This window comes from Camelina sativa, chromosome 9 (assembly GCF_000633955.1).
Source record: "Camelina sativa cultivar DH55 chromosome 9, Cs, whole genome shotgun sequence".
Lineage (NCBI taxonomy): Eukaryota > Viridiplantae > Streptophyta > Magnoliopsida > Brassicales > Brassicaceae > Camelina > Camelina sativa.
Window position 1 is genome coordinate 37326288 of NC_025693.1, and position 20079 is coordinate 37346366.

General features: G+C 35.5%; 5 protein-coding genes and 1 pseudogene across 5 annotated transcripts; 4 read left to right on the top strand and 2 right to left on the bottom strand.

The window, feature by feature from the left end:
• On the bottom strand, positions 361-1915 carry LOC104714675 (mitochondrial inner membrane protease subunit 1). Its single transcript, XM_010432105.2, has 4 exons — positions 1600-1915; positions 1283-1507; positions 719-829; positions 361-563 (listed from the first exon to the last, which is right to left on the bottom strand). The coding sequence occupies exons 1-4, from the start codon at positions 1726-1728 to the stop codon at positions 504-506; spliced, it is 525 nt and encodes a 174-aa protein (XP_010430407.1). The 5' UTR covers positions 1729-1915; the 3' UTR covers positions 361-503.
• On the top strand, positions 1994-2968 carry LOC104714677. The gene is made up of 3 exons (XM_019229806.1): positions 1994-2082; positions 2210-2371; positions 2464-2968. The coding sequence occupies exons 1-3, from the start codon at positions 2061-2063 to the stop codon at positions 2616-2618; spliced, it is 339 nt and encodes a 112-aa protein (XP_019085351.1). The 5' UTR covers positions 1994-2060; the 3' UTR covers positions 2619-2968.
• LOC104716066 (mitochondrial inner membrane protease subunit 1-like) lies at positions 3687-4904 on the bottom strand. The gene is made up of 3 exons (XM_010433411.2): positions 4589-4904; positions 4272-4496; positions 3687-3818 (listed from the first exon to the last, which is right to left on the bottom strand). Exons 1-3 carry the CDS (start codon positions 4715-4717, stop codon positions 3687-3689), a joined length of 486 nt encoding a protein of 161 aa, XP_010431713.1. The 5' UTR covers positions 4718-4904.
• LOC104714676 lies at positions 5227-7289 on the top strand. Its single transcript, XM_019229805.1, has 8 exons — positions 5227-5360; positions 5453-5592; positions 5921-5974; positions 6047-6213; positions 6320-6472; positions 6569-6764; positions 6919-6964; positions 7090-7289. The coding sequence occupies exons 3-8, from the start codon at positions 5956-5958 to the stop codon at positions 7115-7117; spliced, it is 609 nt and encodes a 202-aa protein (XP_019085350.1). The 5' UTR covers positions 5227-5360; positions 5453-5592; positions 5921-5955; the 3' UTR covers positions 7118-7289.
• LOC104714678 lies at positions 7573-12364 on the top strand (annotated as a pseudogene).
• LOC104714679 (C2 domain-containing protein At1g63220) lies at positions 13445-14865 on the top strand. Its single transcript, XM_010432111.2, has 5 exons — positions 13445-13650; positions 14023-14088; positions 14175-14301; positions 14416-14530; positions 14644-14865. Exons 1-5 carry the CDS (start codon positions 13584-13586, stop codon positions 14710-14712), a joined length of 444 nt encoding a protein of 147 aa, XP_010430413.1. The 5' UTR covers positions 13445-13583; the 3' UTR covers positions 14713-14865.

Below are 20079 nucleotides of genomic sequence, written 5' to 3' on the forward strand. Positions count from 1 at the left end.
AACTCTTTTTCTCTTTGGGTCTCAGCATTGTGTTATGGAGCACAATGATTGAATATGTTGAATTCTGTTATATAGTAGCAGACTATACTTTAACTACCTATGAAGATATATCTACTAAGAGCTATCAAATATACGTTTTCGTTGTGTATAGTGCTCCAATGAAAATCTTCAAAGGGTAATTATTATTTAAAAAACGGTGTAAACGTTAAAATCTCTTTTCCTTATCACACTTTGTAAGAGTTAGAAGTATGACATTGCATATTTTTCCATTAGGCCGACACATCCTATTATTATTTTTCAGATGTGACGTACCATATATTTTTCATAGATAAGTTTTTCCATGTTTTAGAGATTTAACAATTTGGTAGGTAAATTGCTTTGTCAACTATAGCTACGTGAACTTTATTTAGTAAATCTGAAAATACAAATACTAAAAACACATCGACACATAAATTCTTACAAAAGAGCCTCTAGTCAATTATAATAAGGAGTTTAGGACCAAGCTAATTCGTGAGCTCAGAAGGGGTTGGTCCAAGCGGTCCAAAATCCTGAAATGGCCAAACCTGCACAGAATTTCACATACCAAAGATCAGCCAAACAGTTCACCAAAGCAAATGCAAATACCACATTTCAAATGCGGAAAACACTTAATTCTACTAAAATTTGTATCATACGATCATATAGTATAACGTTAATGACAAAAAAAAAAAGCTTATACCCTCCAAAGCATTCTGCCTTGAATAAGACCGTATGGTACAGGACCAAAGGTTCTTGAGTCTCTTGAGTTATGAGTATAGTCACCTTGAACAAAGACATGTCCTTTAGGAACCTAAAACCAAACAAAAAAAACATCAATCGAAAGATCAAATCGCCACAAATCCAACAAACTAACTTGTCTATTTGGCAACAACTAATTGAAACTAAACAATCTATAATGTATGTACACCAATAGCATTAACATAACTTAAAAGAATCATTCCAAGAATTGCAACAGCGAAAGCTCAATACTGATTAAACACCAACATTGCTGAAACTGAAACAACTTGTTTTTAAACTCTGATCACTCAAGTTACCAACTTAGTACTACTCTCAAGTCTCAACAGAACATTCATTCACAAATCTGATTCATAAGCAAGAAGAACAAAGTGAAGTGAACTCTGATCACTCAAGTTACCAACTTAGTACTACTCTCAAGAGTCTCAATAGAACATTCATTCACAAATCTAATTCATAAGCAAGAAGAACAAAGTGAAGTGAAGTCAAAGAAGAAACAGAAACTTACCACAATGGTTTGAGATTTTTCGCTCTTGAGTGGATCAACCACAAAGCTTATACAATCACCTTCAATACCAATAACTCTCTTGATCGGAGTCTTGTTAGGATTCTCTGGAGACCGTATCACAACTATATCTCCACGACTCGGTTTCTGATAGCGTTTAGAGATTCGCTCAGCTAATAAGACATTCCCTGAAGGATGAAGCGTCGGAATCATGCTCGGACCATAAGCCTACACTCAAAAAGAGAAGATTTTTTAAACAGCGGAGATGAGTTAAGGGTAACGAAATAAAGAAGGAAGATTTGGGGGTGAGGGGGACTCACATAAGCCATGAATCCGAGATAGTTGGTGGTTACATGAAGGAAGCAGTAGAGTTTCGTGATAAACAAACCGCTGTTCATGGCTTGTCGAGAAGCTATGCTCCAGAACGACGACGACGACGGAGACGCCATTTTTTTTCGATTTCTTCAATTAAATCGACTGAATCGAGATTTGGGAACAAGGGTAGTCTCAATTCATTATTAAGCTAATCTAATCTCACTTCATTTCAAAAAAGTCTGCAACTTTATATATCTCGATTTCGCGGAAAGTCTGAGACTTTTGAGTCGAATCGTTATAGTGGAGAAGAACCTGAGCCAATGGTGTTTTGGGATGCGACAATATACTCGGCAAATTAAGGGAGATATGTGATTTGGGTTATCTCGAGGGTTCCAGAAGCAAAAAAAAAGAGGGGGGAAAATTGGAAATTAGGGTTTCTTCAAGACAAAGGCAATAACTTTGATCCATGGAGGAGGTTGACATAGACGGTATGAATCCAAATTTTTTTTTTTGATTAAGCTTTAGGGTTCCGTGTGTTTAGTCGCAATCGGCCGTTCGAATCCATTATTGTTGTGTATAGTGCCATGACTCTGATAAAAGCTTTTTGTCTCTCAGGTAGGTCTGGATTGCTGGGACCTGTGTCTCTGAGTTATGAGTTTGGTTCTTTTCCTAGGTATCTGATTCCTCCGCATATTCGATGGGACGAGAAGAAAGAGCCCAAGTACACGACACTGCAAGAGTTTTTTTTTGATAAAAAGACAAGTCCGGAAGAGCAAGGTTCTGCTTCTTCTTCTTCTTCTCTTTCAGTTCTCATCACTTCCATTTGTTGAGATGTTTGAGTAGTCGACTTTATGTGTTGTTGTAACTAGGGATTCGACATCGATTTCACACAGTTCCGCTCTGTATGGTTGATTTAGACAGTACCAAGTTTGCTTTGGCCCCAGAGACCACTAGAGAGTTACTCAAGAGGCTGTCTCAAAAATCCCTTAACAAGTACAACAGTGAATGGGTCTGCTTTTTTTAACTCCTCTTTTGTCTTTGCCCTTGTTTATGGATAGATAGATTAATACTAGTTAGTTTGATCTCTCTGCTGACCAAAATTTTGGCCTCCTACTTTGTATTCTATGTTTGATCTCTCTGCTGACCAAAATTTGACCAATTCGTAGAGATAAGTTGTTCTTATCTACAAAAATTAATCATCACTATGCTCACCATTGACCAATTTATAGGGGGGTGTGAGTGTCGAATTAAAAACTTTCGAGGAAAAAAACAAAGAATAGAAACATTAGAATAGAGGAACATCCAATGCAATTAACGCTAGTTTCTTTACTTCAAAGTTAGGGTTTCGTTTATGGTATCAACATAAAGAGCGATGGCGGATGATTTTCCAGGTACGAATCCAAGTTCTAGATTTTAAGAATATATCGACGTATCAAATCCCTAATTTCGGTGTCTGGTCTCAGATTGGACTATTGAAGACGTATCTCCATATATAAAGTATGAGGCTGGATCTGTTCCTGAGTATGCGTTTATTCCGTGTATAAGACGCAGTGAGGATGAAGGGCCTGATCAAATTCTCACGCCTGACGAAGAGTTACGCCTCATGACAAAACAAGTCACGGAGACACAGGTGATCTCTTTGAGAAATTAATTGTTTTGATGATGTTCATTTGTCCATTCTTAATTTGGTAATCTAGCTAGTGTTTTATTCTTGGGTATCATCTTGTGATTTGTAGGGTTTCGACATGGATTTCAAGCAGTTCCATTGCATTTTTAATTACCTGCCTCTTGATTTCAATGAAAACGATTTCGTCATGGAACCAGAAACCTCCCGAGAGTTAATGGACAGGCTGTCTCGTGGAGCCCTTGAGGGTTACAATGAAAGAGAGGTCAAAATTATAGTCTTATATTTCTTCTTCAAAGTTCTCTCATTATGTACACTAATTACTATAAGATGTTGTACTTATTTGTGGATTTGTCTACAGAATACAAGATATGGATTTGTCAAGGTTATCAAAGCCAATCTTTACACCACTGCTACTACTGCCGTAATGTACTTCATTACCTTTGAAGGTAAGGATCCTTCCTATGATCAGCCAAGAGGATTCCGAGCTAAAGTCTGCTNTCTGCCTTGAATAAGACCGTATGGTACAGGACCAAAGGTTCTTGAGTCTCTTGAGTTATGAGTATAGTCACCTTGAACAAAGACATGTCCTTTAGGAACCTAAAACCAAACAAAAAAAACATCAATCGAAAGATCAAATCGCCACAAATCCAACAAACTAACTTGTCTATTTGGCAACAACTAATTGAAACTAAACAATCTATAATGTATGTACACCAATAGCATTAACATAACTTAAAAGAATCATTCCAAGAATTGCAACAGCGAAAGCTCAATACTGATTAAACACCAACATTGCTGAAACTGAAACAACTTGTTTTTAAACTCTGATCACTCAAGTTACCAACTTAGTACTACTCTCAAGTCTCAACAGAACATTCATTCACAAATCTGATTCATAAGCAAGAAGAACAAAGTGAAGTGAACTCTGATCACTCAAGTTACCAACTTAGTACTACTCTCAAGAGTCTCAATAGAACATTCATTCACAAATCTAATTCATAAGCAAGAAGAACAAAGTGAAGTGAAGTCAAAGAAGAAACAGAAACTTACCACAATGGTTTGAGATTTTTCGCTCTTGAGTGGATCAACCACAAAGCTTATACAATCACCTTCAATACCAATAACTCTCTTGATCGGAGTCTTGTTAGGATTCTCTGGAGACCGTATCACAACTATATCTCCACGACTCGGTTTCTGATAGCGTTTAGAGATTCGCTCAGCTAATAAGACATTCCCTGAAGGATGAAGCGTCGGAATCATGCTCGGACCATAAGCCTACACTCAAAAAGAGAAGATTTTTTAAACAGCGGAGATGAGTTAAGGGTAACGAAATAAAGAAGGAAGATTTGGGGGTGAGGGGGACTCACATAAGCCATGAATCCGAGATAGTTGGTGGTTACATGAAGGAAGCAGTAGAGTTTCGTGATAAACAAACCGCTGTTCATGGCTTGTCGAGAAGCTATGCTCCAGAACGACGACGACGACGGAGACGCCATTTTTTTTCGATTTCTTCAATTAAATCGACTGAATCGAGATTTGGGAACAAGGGTAGTCTCAATTCATTATTAAGCTAATCTAATCTCACTTCATTTCAAAAAAGTCTGCAACTTTATATATCTCGATTTCGCGGAAAGTCTGAGACTTTTGAGTCGAATCGTTATAGTGGAGAAGAACCTGAGCCAATGGTGTTTTGGGATGCGACAATATACTCGGCAAATTAAGGGAGATATGTGATTTGGGTTATCTCGAGGGTTCCAGAAGCAAAAAAAAAGAGGGGGGAAAATTGGAAATTAGGGTTTCTTCAAGACAAAGGCAATAACTTTGATCCATGGAGGAGGTTGACATAGACGGTATGAATCCAAATTTTTTTTTTTGATTAAGCTTTAGGGTTCCGTGTGTTTAGTCGCAATCGGCCGTTCGAATCCATTATTGTTGTGTATAGTGCCATGACTCTGATAAAAGCTTTTTGTCTCTCAGGTAGGTCTGGATTGCTGGGACCTGTGTCTCTGAGTTATGAGTTTGGTTCTTTTCCTAGGTATCTGATTCCTCCGCATATTCGATGGGACGAGAAGAAAGAGCCCAAGTACACGACACTGCAAGAGTTTTTTTTTGATAAAAAGACAAGTCCGGAAGAGCAAGGTTCTGCTTCTTCTTCTTCTTCTCTTTCAGTTCTCATCACTTCCATTTGTTGAGATGTTTGAGTAGTCGACTTTATGTGTTGTTGTAACTAGGGATTCGACATCGATTTCACACAGTTCCGCTCTGTATGGTTGATTTAGACAGTACCAAGTTTGCTTTGGCCCCAGAGACCACTAGAGAGTTACTCAAGAGGCTGTCTCAAAAATCCCTTAACAAGTACAACAGTGAATGGGTCTGCTTTTTTTAACTCCTCTTTTGTCTTTGCCCTTGTTTATGGATAGATAGATTAATACTAGTTAGTTTGATCTCTCTGCTGACCAAAATTTTGGCCTCCTACTTTGTATTCTATGTTTGATCTCTCTGCTGACCAAAATTTGACCAATTCGTAGAGATAAGTTGTTCTTATCTACAAAAATTAATCATCACTATGCTCACCATTGACCAATTTATAGGGGGGTGTGAGTGTCGAATTAAAAACTTTCGAGGAAAAAAACAAAGAATAGAAACATTAGAATAGAGGAACATCCAATGCAATTAACGCTAGTTTCTTTACTTCAAAGTTAGGGTTTCGTTTATGGTATCAACATAAAGAGCGATGGCGGATGATTTTCCAGGTACGAATCCAAGTTCTAGATTTTAAGAATATATCGACGTATCAAATCCCTAATTTCGGTGTCTGGTCTCAGATTGGACTATTGAAGACGTATCTCCATATATAAAGTATGAGGCTGGATCTGTTCCTGAGTATGCGTTTATTCCGTGTATAAGACGCAGTGAGGATGAAGGGCCTGATCAAATTCTCACGCCTGACGAAGAGTTACGCCTCATGACAAAACAAGTCACGGAGACACAGGTGATCTCTTTGAGAAATTAATTGTTTTGATGATGTTCATTTGTCCATTCTTAATTTGGTAATCTAGCTAGTGTTTTATTCTTGGGTATCATCTTGTGATTTGTAGGGTTTCGACATGGATTTCAAGCAGTTCCATTGCATTTTTAATTACCTGCCTCTTGATTTCAATGAAAACGATTTCGTCATGGAACCAGAAACCTCCCGAGAGTTAATGGACAGGCTGTCTCGTGGAGCCCTTGAGGGTTACAATGAAAGAGAGGTCAAAATTATAGTCTTATATTTCTTCTTCAAAGTTCTCTCATTATGTACACTAATTACTATAAGATGTTGTACTTATTTGTGGATTTGTCTACAGAATACAAGATATGGATTTGTCAAGGTTATCAAAGCCAATCTTTACACCACTGCTACTACTGCCGTAATGTACTTCATTACCTTTGAAGGTAAGGATCCTTCCTATGATCAGCCAAGAGGATTCCGAGCTAAAGTCTGCTATTTTTATCATGAACCGCCCAAGTACATCTCTTGCAATCTGATACCTGAGACAAAAGGTACTCTTTTCTTTCCCCCAAAGTAATTTAGCTTATGATTTATATTCTAGAGTATGACTTGTGTGCTCAATCTAGGGTCTCTCTTTTCTGTTGAGCTCAATTTGAATTGGTTGTAATTGATATTGTGCCATACTTGTTTGGATTGTTTTGGCAGTTCGCTCCATTGAAGCTGCGGAGAAAGAAGGTGCCAAGAAACCAAGGTATATGAAATATATACATCTTTTTTACTTTCATGAATCTTTTCATTTTTGTTGATTTCCGATGATTCTTGTTTCTAAAATTTTTTTTCCAATGTTTCTTTGTATTTTGATTGATATATCCTCAGATTAACAGAGGAGCTAGCTAGTGTATAATACTGGTTCGGTGGTGTGAGACGCAAGCACCGATGTGATAATATAGTTGACCGTGTCTAGTTAGATAACGAGAGCTAGTCAGCTAGGTAGACAAGACATTCTGGAACGAACTGAACATTAAAAGAAGCATGTATACCAAAGAAGACGATGACGAAATGTATAATTAAAGGGCCAAACTCTGATGATGCTCAAATTTAAGTATTTCCGTTATCAAATATCTCAAATTCATATGATTAGATGTTCCTTTTCTTCTTAAAACAAAAACAAGAATTGTAACTAAGACAGAAAAAAATTTCACAGCACGAACAGTATATCGTAACTGTGTGTCTATTGCACAAGGGGACCGTGTCAGCATATTATTAGTTAACTTTTTTTTTCAGATTTTTTTATTTAAATTTATAATAATATTAAAACAAAACTAATTAAAATACATTATATTAAGAAACCATGTGCTGATGGTCTTAGTAAGTCTCTTAATTAATTTATGCTTTTTGTGAAAGCCTTATTCTTCTCTGTTTCTTTCTTCCCCAAATTCAGAATCAAATTGTTACCATTTTCACGATCGCAGAGTATTTAGGGTTAATCTCCACCTTCATCGCTAATCTCTTAGCCTAATCATGATAAGGATCAACGAAGGTACATAAAAAAGCTCTGCTTTTGAATCCCTAATTCTCTGTTATTTATTATTATTTTCCTGAAGATTCGTCTCTGTTTTTTTGATACAGAGCCACAGATTGATGACGATCAAGTCAAAAACCTTGAAAACGATGATGAAGAAGATGATGATGAAGATGATCAGTATGAGTATGGAGATGGGTTTTTAGTTGATAGTTCCGATGATGGAGAAGACGAAGAAGAAGAAGAAGAAGAAGAAGAGAGGCCATGTACTGAGAAAAAGAGTGGAAATAGAAGGAAGAAAGACCAAGACTTTAGCCTTCACGAAGATGATTACCTTCTTCTAGAAGACAACAACGTCAGTTTCCAAAGAAAAAAGTATAAACGTTTGAAGAAATCTACAGAGGAAGAGTATAACATCAACGATGATGATGATGATGATTTGAGTCACTTCATTGTAGATGAAGATAGTCATGGTGCTCGTGGAATATGGAAGATTAAGCAAGGAGCTGACTCGAACGCTTTACGGTACGCTAATGATTTGTTTGGTGATCCTGAAGAACTGTTGAAACTTAGGAGAAAGGATTTGGCGTATAACGAAAAGATAGAAAGAAAGATAGAAGATGAGTTTGAACCAATGGTTCTCTGTGAGAAGTATATGACAGAGAGAGATGATGAAATTAGGAAGCTTGATGTTCCTGAGAGAATGCAGATATCTGAAGAAGCCTTTGGAGTTGCTCATGTGGATGAAAGTAGCATTGAAGAAGAGAGTCATTGGATTTATGCTCGGTTGGTTCAAGAACGAGGTCCGTGTTGTTTGGTTAACAAAGATGACATTGTTAGATTTTTGGAGCTGTATCATGTGCAGAAGCTGGAGATACCGTTTATAGCTATGTACCGGAAGGATCAGTGTCGGAGTTTATTGGACTGTTCTGATGATGGTGATGATCATGTTGATAAGAAGCTTGAGACCAAGTGGCATAAAGTCTTGTGGATGATTCAAGATTTGGATAGAAAGTGGCTTCTTCTGCGGAAACGAAAAATGGCTTTGTTTGGTTACTATACAAAACGTTTTGAAGAAGAAACCTGCAGGTCTGATCTGAATAAGAGTCTTTTTGAATCGGTTATCAAGTCCCTTGAAGCGGCTGATACAGAGAGAGAAGTGGATGATGTAGACTCAAAGTTCAACTTGCATTTTCCTCATCGTGAGATCGATGAAGAAGGACAGTACAAGAGGCCTAATAGGAAATCACAATATAACATCTGCAGCAAATTTGGGATCCGGGAATTTGCAAACAAAAGTTTGGTTATAGCGCTGAGCAGTTGGGACTCGCGTTGTCTCTTGAGAAAGTTCTTGTTGATGATCTTGAAGATGCAAAGGAAACACCAGAGGATATGGCATTGAATTATGTGTGTGCAATGTTTGAAGATCCTCAAGCTGTTCTTAAAGGCGCAAGACATGTGGCTGCGATCGAGATAAGCTGTGAGGTATTGATCAAAAAGTATGTTCGAGGGATTTATATGGAGAATGCAGTAGTCTCAACAAGTCCAACACCAGATGGGAATGTGGTTATAGATTCTTTCCATCGGTTCTCTGCGGTTAAGTGGTTACGAGAAAAGCCTTTGAGGAAGTTTGAAGGTGTACAATGGCTTCTCATTCAGAAAGCAGAAGAGGAGAAGCTTCTTCAAGTAACTTTCAAGCTCCCAGAGAATCATATGAATAGGATCATTAGTGAATGCAATGAACACTATCTAAGTGTTGGTGTCAGTAAGTATGCTCAAATCTGGAATGAGCAGAGGAAACTGATATTGGAAGATGCGGTTCACGGTTTTCTTTTGCCGTCGATGGAGAAAGAAGCAAGATCCTTGCTAACTAGCAGAGCTAAGACTCGGTTGCTTTCGGAGTATGGACAGGTTTTATGGAACAAAGTGTCTTCAGGGCCATACCAAAGGAATGATAAGGAAGCTGTGCCAAGGGTCTTGGCGTGTTGTTGGGGACCTGGAAATCCAGAGACTACATTTGTGATGCTGGATTCATCGGGAGAGCTTCTTGATGTGCTTTACGCGGGATCCTTGGCATTGCGACTTCCAGATGTAAATGACCAACAACGTAAAAAGAAGGAGCAAGATCGTCTTTCAAAGTTTATAACAGAACATCAACCGGATGTTGTGGCTTTAGGAGCTGTAAATATGAGTTGTTTACGTCTGAAGGATAAGATTTATGACGTAATATTCGAAATCGTGGAAGAACTAGCGTCTGATGTAATTAACGACGGGTTTCGTAATATTTTAGTGGTTTATGCGGATGAGTCTCTTCCTAGGCTATACGAAAACTCTAGAATCTCAAGTGAAGAACTACCTCAACAGCCAGGGATTGTGAAACGTGCAGTTGCTCTTGGACGTTATCTCCAGAATCCATTAGCAATGATCTCAACTTTATGCGGCCCATGTAAAGATATTTTGTCTTGGAAGCTTCATTCTTTGCAGGACTTTCTTGATCCAGATGAGAAGTATGAGATGGTTGAACAAGTTATGGTTGACATAACGAATCAAGTTGGAATCGACATTAATCTGGCTGCGAGCCATGAATGGCTTTTTTCTCCTTTACAGTTTGTTTCAGGGTTTGGCCCTAGGAAAGCTTCATCTTTGCAGAAGTCTCTTGTTAGAGCTGGTTCAGTATTTGTCCGAAAGGAACTGATAAATCATGGGGTTGGTAAAAAAGTATTTGTAAATGCAGCTGGTTTCTTGAGGATTCGTAGGAGCGGATCAGCTCGTAATAGCAGCCAGTTTATTGATCTGTTGGATGATACTAGAATACATCCAGAGTCATACGGTCCTGCGCAGGAATTGGCGAAAGATGTTTATGCTCATGATGGTATCGTAAGACGTGGTGAGGATGATGCGATAGAGATGGCGATAGAGCATGTGAGAGATCAGCCAGCTTCTGTGAGAAGAATCGTTCTTGATGAGTATTTGAGAAGCAAGAACCAAGAGAATAAGAAGGAAACTTATAGTCTTATCATGAGAGAACTAAGCTGTGGTTTTCAGGATTGGCGGAGTCCGTTTAAAGAGGTTGATGTAGATGAAGTGTTTTATTTGTTGTCGGGTGAAACAAAAGAAACTATTAGTGAAGGGAGAATTGTGCAGGCCACTGTTCAGAAAGTGACTAGTGGTAAAGCCATATGTGCATTAGATTGTCGATTACCTGGGATTCTATTGAAGGAAGATTACTCAGATAATGGTAGAGATATTGTTGACTTGACGAACAAACTGTGTGAAGGCGATATAGTTACTTGCAAGATCAGATCAATTCAAAAGAATAGGTATCGTGTGCTCCTCGTCTGCAAAGAAAGCGAAATGAGAAAGAACAGGAATCTCGAGGATGTCGATGAGTATTACCACGAGGAGGAACCGAACAATGTCCTAGTAGAGAAAGAGAAAGTTTCTAAAGAAAAGATACAGTTTAAGTCTCGGATGATTGTTCATCCTCAGTTTCAGAACATCACCGCTGAGCAAGCAGCAGAGTATTTGTCTGATAAGAATATTGGAGAAAGCATTGTTCGTCCAAGCTCACGAGGACTGAATCATCTGACTTTGATGATCAAGATTTTTGATAACGTGTATGCTAACAAGGAGATAATCGAAGGTGACAAGGAGGGCAAGGACATAGTGAGCTTACAACGTATTGGTAAAACATTGAAAATTGGGAATGAAACCTTCGAGGATCTAGATGAGGTTCGTCTTTATTATACTCTTCTTATAAATTTCAGTTTTGATATATAAGTGAAAATACTTATACGTTTTAAAAGTTTTCAGGTAATGGATAGGTATGTTGATCCTTTGGTAACTCATCTTATGACAATGATCAACTACCGTAAATTTCAGACTGGGACAAAGTCGGAAATAGATGATATTCTTCGGGTTCAGAAGGGTGAAAATCCGAAAATGGTTGTCTACGGTTTCAGTGTATCGCATGAACATCCAGGGAGCTTCATACTGTCTTATATACGATCCGCAAATCCACACCACGAGTACATTGGTTTATACCCAAAGGGATTCAAGTTCAGGAAAAGAATGTTTGGGGATCTTGATAAGCTTGCTGCTTATTTCAAGAGGCATATTGATGATCCAGTCCATTACTATCAGTGAACTTGAAGGTAATATTTACTTGTGTGGATTCATGAATTGTTGTTCTTCTCTTTTACCTAAAGAAGTGTCTAGACTGATTGCTTTTTGTGCAAGAAACGCATATGTGAGAATAAAGGTTTCGGTTATTGGAACGTAATTAGGTCTGTCGTTTAGTAGAACTGTAAAAGTATTCAACTTATGTTTGTTGTCAAAAGTGATAAAGATCCTACAACAAACATGAAGAGACAAAATATTAATTTGATTAGCTCTGTTTTGTGAACAGAGTTTTTTTTTTTTTTGTTTTTAATTCTAACGTCTCGGTTTTGTTTCATGGATATTGATTTTTTTTCTGCAGATTGATTTTAAGGTATGGCTTTATTGATGTTGGTTCGAAGCACAAAAACTACTACTTTATGCTATTTTAAACCATTCTATCAGTGATTTTATGTTTACAAATCATATTACGCCAATAAGACATCAGCTTATTGTTAATCTCTTTTCATCGCCATGCGTCAATTTGTTGTTTGTATAGCTCTAATTACTATCAACGAATATATAGTATTCAATTAGAAGATATATGCTATGTTTATTCCCCCAATTTACTTTAGCGTACATCATTATTCAGAAGCTTGTTTGTCCTAATCCTAAAGATACAAACGTATAATTTATTTCATATTTTGGGGTCAAATATTTAATTTAATTATATTATAAAGAAGATGGTTGACAAAAAAACAAAATATTGTATACATATCAAGAAGATGGCAAGTGTTAGATTCAATTCAACTAATCCGGTAGAAAAAGTGAACAAATAAAAGATTTTTTGTAGCTAAAAATTATTTTGAAGACTTTAATGAAAAACATTGACTATTATAATAATATTATTATTATTATATTTTTAATTTCTAATAATAAATACATTTACACATAATTTCTTTCTCAGAATATATTTTTAGTTTTACTTTATATCCATTTATTCTTATTAGAAAGAAATCAATCAATTTATGAAAATTAAGAATTGAAAAAGACAAAAACTAGTTGAACAATTTGTAAAGTTTTTTTCTTTTTCACATTTATTATTTTCATTGCAATAAAGGTAATGTCCCATTTTAAAAGATTATGTCATAATGATTAGATTAGCATAGCAGCAAAGTCATACTGCTTTTCCTTTATGAATAAATATTTAATACCATAGGATTTATTATTATTATTATTATATTGTGATTAACAGTATTAATGAAAAACATATAAAAATATTGCTAGAAGAGGAAAACAATCTTAATAAATCAATTAAAAGAGATTAACATGTAATTTCCCATTAGTAAAGAAAATCACAATTCCTTAATGTGTGTAGTAGTAGCAGTAAATAAGATAACAACATCTATAAGACTGGTTTAACAATGTCATAATTTTGAAAATATTCAAGTTTGACCCGAATTTTTAATCATCTAATTAATCTTTTTTTTCAACAAAGCACAACTAATTTTCAATTACTCTAATTAAGGAAAAAAGAGCGTTAGTTACACGCTCCCACGCGCTACAGCCACGTTCTAAATTCCCAATATATATATATATATATATATTCATATTGTCGTGGTGAAAACGATCTTATTACAAATCAGACAAAAGCCTCCTCGCATCTCTCTCTCTCTCTCTCTTGGGATCTGAATCTTCACATTTTCTCTGAGAAAAAAACAAAAGGATCACAAAAGAAAAACAAAAAAAAATGCCTCATGGAACTCTTGAAGTCGTTCTTGTCAGCGCCAAAGGTCTCGAGGACGCTGATTTTTTGAGTAAGCCTCCCTCCTTTCGTCAAAATCTAATTATTATTTTTTTTCAGAAATTCTTAGTAGAACCCTTTTGAGTTTTGTTTGATGGGTTCTGTCTCAAATGTGTTGAATCTGTCAATGTATACACGTACGTGTTTAAATGTTTCGTCTTTAGGATCAAAAGATTCACAATTTCGAATAGTGGTGCCAATTAGATTTTGCTGACTTGGAAAGATCTGTGTGTACAAACATGTGATTTCATTTTAATGATTAGGCTTTCGATTTATATTTCAAAGATCTTTTGCTAATCCGGAATCATTTTATTCTAATGATCATCTAGTCTAATTGTGAAATCGATTTGCATAGTTGTTGACTTATTGTTTGGTTTGTGAACAGATAACATGGATCCTTATGTGCAACTCACTTGTCGGACTCAAGATCAGAAGAGCAGTGTTGCAACAGGTACGTTTTTCAATCAAGATCAATGGATCTCTTTATGTGTGTTTCAAGATTTGAGAAGAAAAAAAAAAATTGATTTTTTTTTGCAGGAATGGGGACAACTCCAGAATGGAATGAGACATTTATCTTCACTGTTTCTGAAGGAACAACAGAGTTAAAAGCAAAAATCTTTGACAAAGATGTCGGTACAGAGGATGATGCTGTTGGTGAAGCAACGTAAGCTCCTCAAAATTTTTAGTTTTGCTTAATGGAATTGGTGTTTTTATAGGTACATAGATTTGTGAGAACCTAATGATAAGGAGATTTTATGTATGTATTGAGAAAATGCAGTATCCCATTGGAGCCAGTATTCTTGGAAGGAGAGATCCCACCAACTGCATACAATGTGGTGAAAGATGAAGAGTTCAAAGGCGAGATTTGGGTTGCTCTTTCCTTCAAGCCCTCGGTATAAAAAAAATCATCTTTCATCGTTCTTGATTTGGTTTTTACAATGTTAACTAGTTGAATCTGAAGAGAAATATGTGTTCTTGACATCTTGTGATGGTGGTGTTTTGTTAGGAAAACCGAAGCAGGGGTATTGAAGAGGAGTCCTATGGAGGTTGGAAAAACTCTGAAGCATCATACTAAGAGAAGAGAAGAAACCAATGTTGTGTGTGTTACTTCTGTTTTTGATTTTTAATCTTGGGAAAATGATATATGTTAAGTTGTTGTTGTTTTATGTTCTTTGTGTTCGGATTGTTTTTAATGATTCAAAAAACTTGTGGGATTTTGATTCTTCTTCTTCTTCTTCTTCTTCTTCTTCTTGTCAAGCAAGAACTTGTTTTTTTGGTATTGTTTGTTTGTTTTCTCTGTGGTTGTTTCCTGAGTCAACGATGAGTTTCATCTAAACCGGTCAACGAACCAACCCAATTAAATTAAACCGGTGATTGTGCCAATTTCCAATTGAAGCGAAGCGATCGTCGTCGTTTTTGAGATTCTTTCGATCGAGAAAGAACGAAATCAGGCGAAAATGTTGGCTAGGGTTTGTAGATCGGAAGCTTCTTTTATTGCTTCTGCGAGATTGTTCAGTACGAGGTTGTGTAATCGTCGCGTCCCGAAGAAAGGAATCAAGGTTGAAAAAGGTAAGCCTTGTTTGAGCGGAGGAACATTTGGAGGAGAGAGCTTGAAATTGAGGAGTGGGTCTCATTATATCAAAACCTTAGATGATGCTATTGGTCTGTTCGATGAAATGGTTCGATCTCATCCCTTTCCTTCCCCAATTGATTTCAATAAAGTAATTGGTGTGGTCGTGAAGATGGAACGACCCGATGTTGCGATTTCTCTCTATCAGAAGATTCCATTTAATTAATATATACAGCTTCAATATTCTGATGAAATGTTATTGCAGCTGTCATAAGTTGCCCCTTTGCTTTGTCTACGTTTGGAAAGATCACTAAACTTGGTTTCCAGCCTAATGTTAGTTACGTTTAACACGCTGCTCCACGGGTTATGTCTCCAAGACAGGTTCTCTGAAGCTGTAGTTTTGTTTGATCATATGGTTGAAACTGGACTAACAACACCCGATGTCGTGACCTTCAGCACACTCATGAACGGTCTCTTTGTATGGAGGGTCGAGTTCTCGAAGCGATGGATCTGCTTTATCGGATGGTTGAAGAAGGTCATCAACCTGACGAGGTTACTTACGGAACTATTGTAAAAACGGATTGTGTAAGATGGGTGACTTTTTCTACAGAGCTACTGAATTTAGAAGTCAAAATTAAGATACAGATTCCATATTAACGCTCTCTGATAAGTTAAGTGTGTTTGTTTTGCAGGATCATCAGTTGAAGGAGGAATGAAAAAAATGGAAGATTCAGTGTCATTTTGCTTCTTGCTTGATTGATTTCGATTCTGATGTTCCACTTGCACTTGTTAATTTAAATCATTTGACATTTTGTCGTGTTTGTTTATGTTACTGTTGAAATGAGATATGTTATATTATGGTCAATTTGTGTAATATTGAAAGGTTCCACAAGAAAAAGGAAGAGAGAGAGTCATCAAAGTCTAGTGGTCATGGGAATTCTCAAAAGGTAGCAGCTGGAGCATATTGTTTCAGGGATATATAGGTAAGAATAGCAGGAATATAGAGATGAGTGAGTCGCAGCTTTTGAGATTTTTGAAACGGATCGGATATTCAAATGTGGCTTGATACGAAGGATTTTGAAATGTGGGTATTGTAGGGACTGTCTTAAGAGGTTTTTCACGGCAAAGAAGTGCATCCATCATGGTAAACAGGTATATCTACAAGTAGCTAATAAGTAGTTTCTAGAAAATGACATAACCGCTAGGATTTCAAACTGCTTGACAGCAGAAAAAAGAAAGAAAAAAACATTCAAGGGGATTCAGATTGTGTCTGGTGCATCTTCTAAAGTTCATTCACTTTGGCAACAGCTGCTGAAGTTTTTTAGACTCAAGAGATGAACAGTGTTCACTCAATCTGTGCCAAAACAAGAAGTGATCAACGGTTTGTGATTTTGTGGATCATCTGTCTTTGCTTCACCAGGAATGTGATTCTGAGATCTTCATGGTGCTTTCATGCTAGTAGCCTAGTACACAGTTGAAAACTTCACTTGTGTAAATTCCCACACGCACATGAAAATTTATGATTCTGTTTGTTTTTGGTTAATTCACAAAGAAGGGAAATCCCAAAACTCTGAGTAGGAAAGAGCGGCCATGGGAAGTAGAAAGTAGAAACACACAAAACTCTAAAAAGCACACAAACTGCGGGCTGAGGCAATCAAGAGTAGTCCCAGGGAATAAACACAGAAACTGTAAAGCACATCGGAAAGTGTTTTGAGGTAAACTTTTACAAGCCTGACTAACCAAGCTAACAATGAAAAGTTTCTTACCAAACAAAGGCACAAATCACAAAATAAAATATAGATAAGAAAAGATAATTGTCAAGCCTCCAATTTTCTAGCAAACAGATCCTTTGCATTCCAGTAGTGATCATGTATATGTCGGAGAATCCTAAAACAATCATACTAGAGGAAAAAATATTGGTGAAAAACCCTATGAATATATAACTAGGAAAAGATAGACAAATTGGACGAGGAGGAGCAGATTAAATACCCTTCCAATGCATGAAGATGAGAAAGGTTGCTTAGAGGCTTCATCCTCACATTCAATATCTTATATCCATACCTTGGGTGAATGCTTTAGGACTAATCCTTCCAAGTCTGCAACACTCTTCGAATTTAATGGAAACCGTTTCAGCTTTGGACACGAATGAATGGACAACTTTGTTAGGAAAGGAAACTCGAGAGCCACTTTGGCATATGCTTTGAAGGTTATGTAGGAAGTGCAATTTCAATGTCTTAAGCTTCCCAAACAGAATCATGTCTTCTGCATATGCACTGATTAATTGCTCTCTGGTTATCACCTCTTTAAAACTTGAATCTCGAATGTCAAGAGTTGCAAGGCTATTGCATAGACTACCCAGCCCAAATCTTTTGTGCAACGTACTTCCGATTTGGTAACAGTGGTGAGGTTGGGAAAGCAGCTGGTTCTGACGACATCCTCCACTATCTTAACATCTAGTTCAAAAATACAAACCAGCTGTAGGAGACTGAGTTTTTCCATATTTCTAAGATTCCACACCAGATTAGTCCTTGGTAATTTCGCATTCCACACCATACTAGTCTTCCGTTAATTTCTATTAATTCTTTTTAATTTACTCTTAAAAATGTTAAAAGTATTGTTTTCATATCTTATTATATGTAGTAATTAAAGAACAACAATATTTGGTATCCATATGTCTATTCAGTAATAGAGTTTGATAAAAAGAAACTAGAGCTTGTAAAAATACATAATATAATATATGTGACTTGATATATATTTAATTAACATGATTTTAATTTAAAAAGTCATATATATATTAACAAGAAATCATATTGACGAGACTACATAAAAGTAATAAGCATATTACATCTGATCAAATATTTTCCAAACAATATTGCATTAACATGATTTTGCATTTATGTCATATTTGATTCATTCTAATTTAAGATGGAAAGAAAATTTGGGCAAAAATTGAGCAAAACATAAGCAGAACATAGTAGAAAATAAATTACAGTATTAAAATTCGATATATTTTTATGTATGTGTATTGTATAGTCAGTCAATTTGATTAATATTTGACATCATAACCAATAAATAAAAATAAAAAATAATTGCAACTACCTAATGTTTAGATTATAAAACACATATGCCAAAGAAGTTGTAATAAATCTTAGATAGAAAGACATGTAAACACAATTCATCATTTTAGGCTTTCACTGGATTGCAAATATGTGATACATATATATATATATATATATATATATATATATTTTTTAAAAGGTACATATTTTAAAAGGTACATATATATATATATATAGAACTTATATATATATTTTAAAAGTTACATATTTTATTTTTCATTAGTTGTTTTTGTATATATAGTAGTTGATTAGATAATAACCCATGCGCAAAAAATTAAATTCCGATTTCGTTTTCTAGTTATATATAATTATATATGTAATATGTTTTCAGCATCTTATATAGTATTATTATACAGTAAAACCTCTATAAATTAATAAGGTCGAGACCAATATTTTAATATAATATTGATTTATAGTCTAGTAAACTAATATTGATCAATCGTATGTATAATACTATAAAGTATGATATCATATATTTATAATCGTATGTATAATACAATATCATGAAATTATGATATTAATATTGATTGGATTATTTTTGGATTTTTGGATTGGATTCAACATGTAATTACTTACAGTTGTATGATACACGGTTGTTGTAGCTCGGATGTTTTCTTTGAGGTCGCATATAATCTTTGCCTTTGCAAGGCCCCAGTTTGAGAATTGAGTTACCAATGGGTCACATGAGAACGAAAAACAAAGAAGAGAAACAAAGAACAAAAAATTTGGATCTACCATAGAAAAACTAACCTTTGCTGCCGCCGAGAGAAACCCTAGAAAACCAGTCAAGCAAACATTGAAGATTTGAATCTATAGCAGAAGAAGGTCGTGCACCTGCCCCATATTACTATATATAATGAATTCTTTAGCTCAGTTGGTCACTTAACACCCACTGTTACATTTTCAGTCACGGTTTGATTCCATCCGTCTACATATTGCCATGGGCATTTTTAGTTCTATTTTTTTTTCCCAATTAAACTTTTAATAAATTTAATTTTACTGCAAAGTAGTCATATCTTAATTAAAAATAATATTAAAATTAGTAACATTAAATAATGTTATCTCTTTTGTAGTTATTTTATTATTTTGGAGTTTAAATTTGTGTGTGTAGATATTTATATTTTATAGTGAGTTTTAGCTTTGTAACTGTATTTCCTAACAATTAAATTTCTTTTCTTCAATTACTAAATTAACTATATATCTAATACATGTAATAAAATAAAATTATAACCAATAGAAATGATACTTACATAATATTTTGGCTTATTTTTCGATTTTAAATCTTAAAATATGTTGGAAATGCAAGTTATATTTTAACATTATAATTTACTATTAAATATCATATATATGCCTCACACAAAATAATGACCAGCCCACTGTTTTTTTGTTCCTTATAGACTCATTTTTCTCCTTCATCCTATTCGCTTCCCGCTCTGACAAGGTCCCTCTGTTTTCCATTTATTATCCTAACCGGTCTGCTTAGGGAAATTTACCAGCAAATTGAACCCAACGTAACGTATTATGTATCCAAAACTCATTTTAAATTTCATACTTTTTACATAGGAGCATCATAATTACTGTATACACGATTATTAGAGAAGCTATACTTTACTTAATTAAGCAATGACGTCAAATAATATGTATATGCTATCTTTTAAACATAATTTTGTTTTTGAAGGAAAAAACAACCAAAAGATAAATGTCCTTCTTTCTGCTATCTTATAAAGGATAATTTTTTTTTGAAACAAAACGG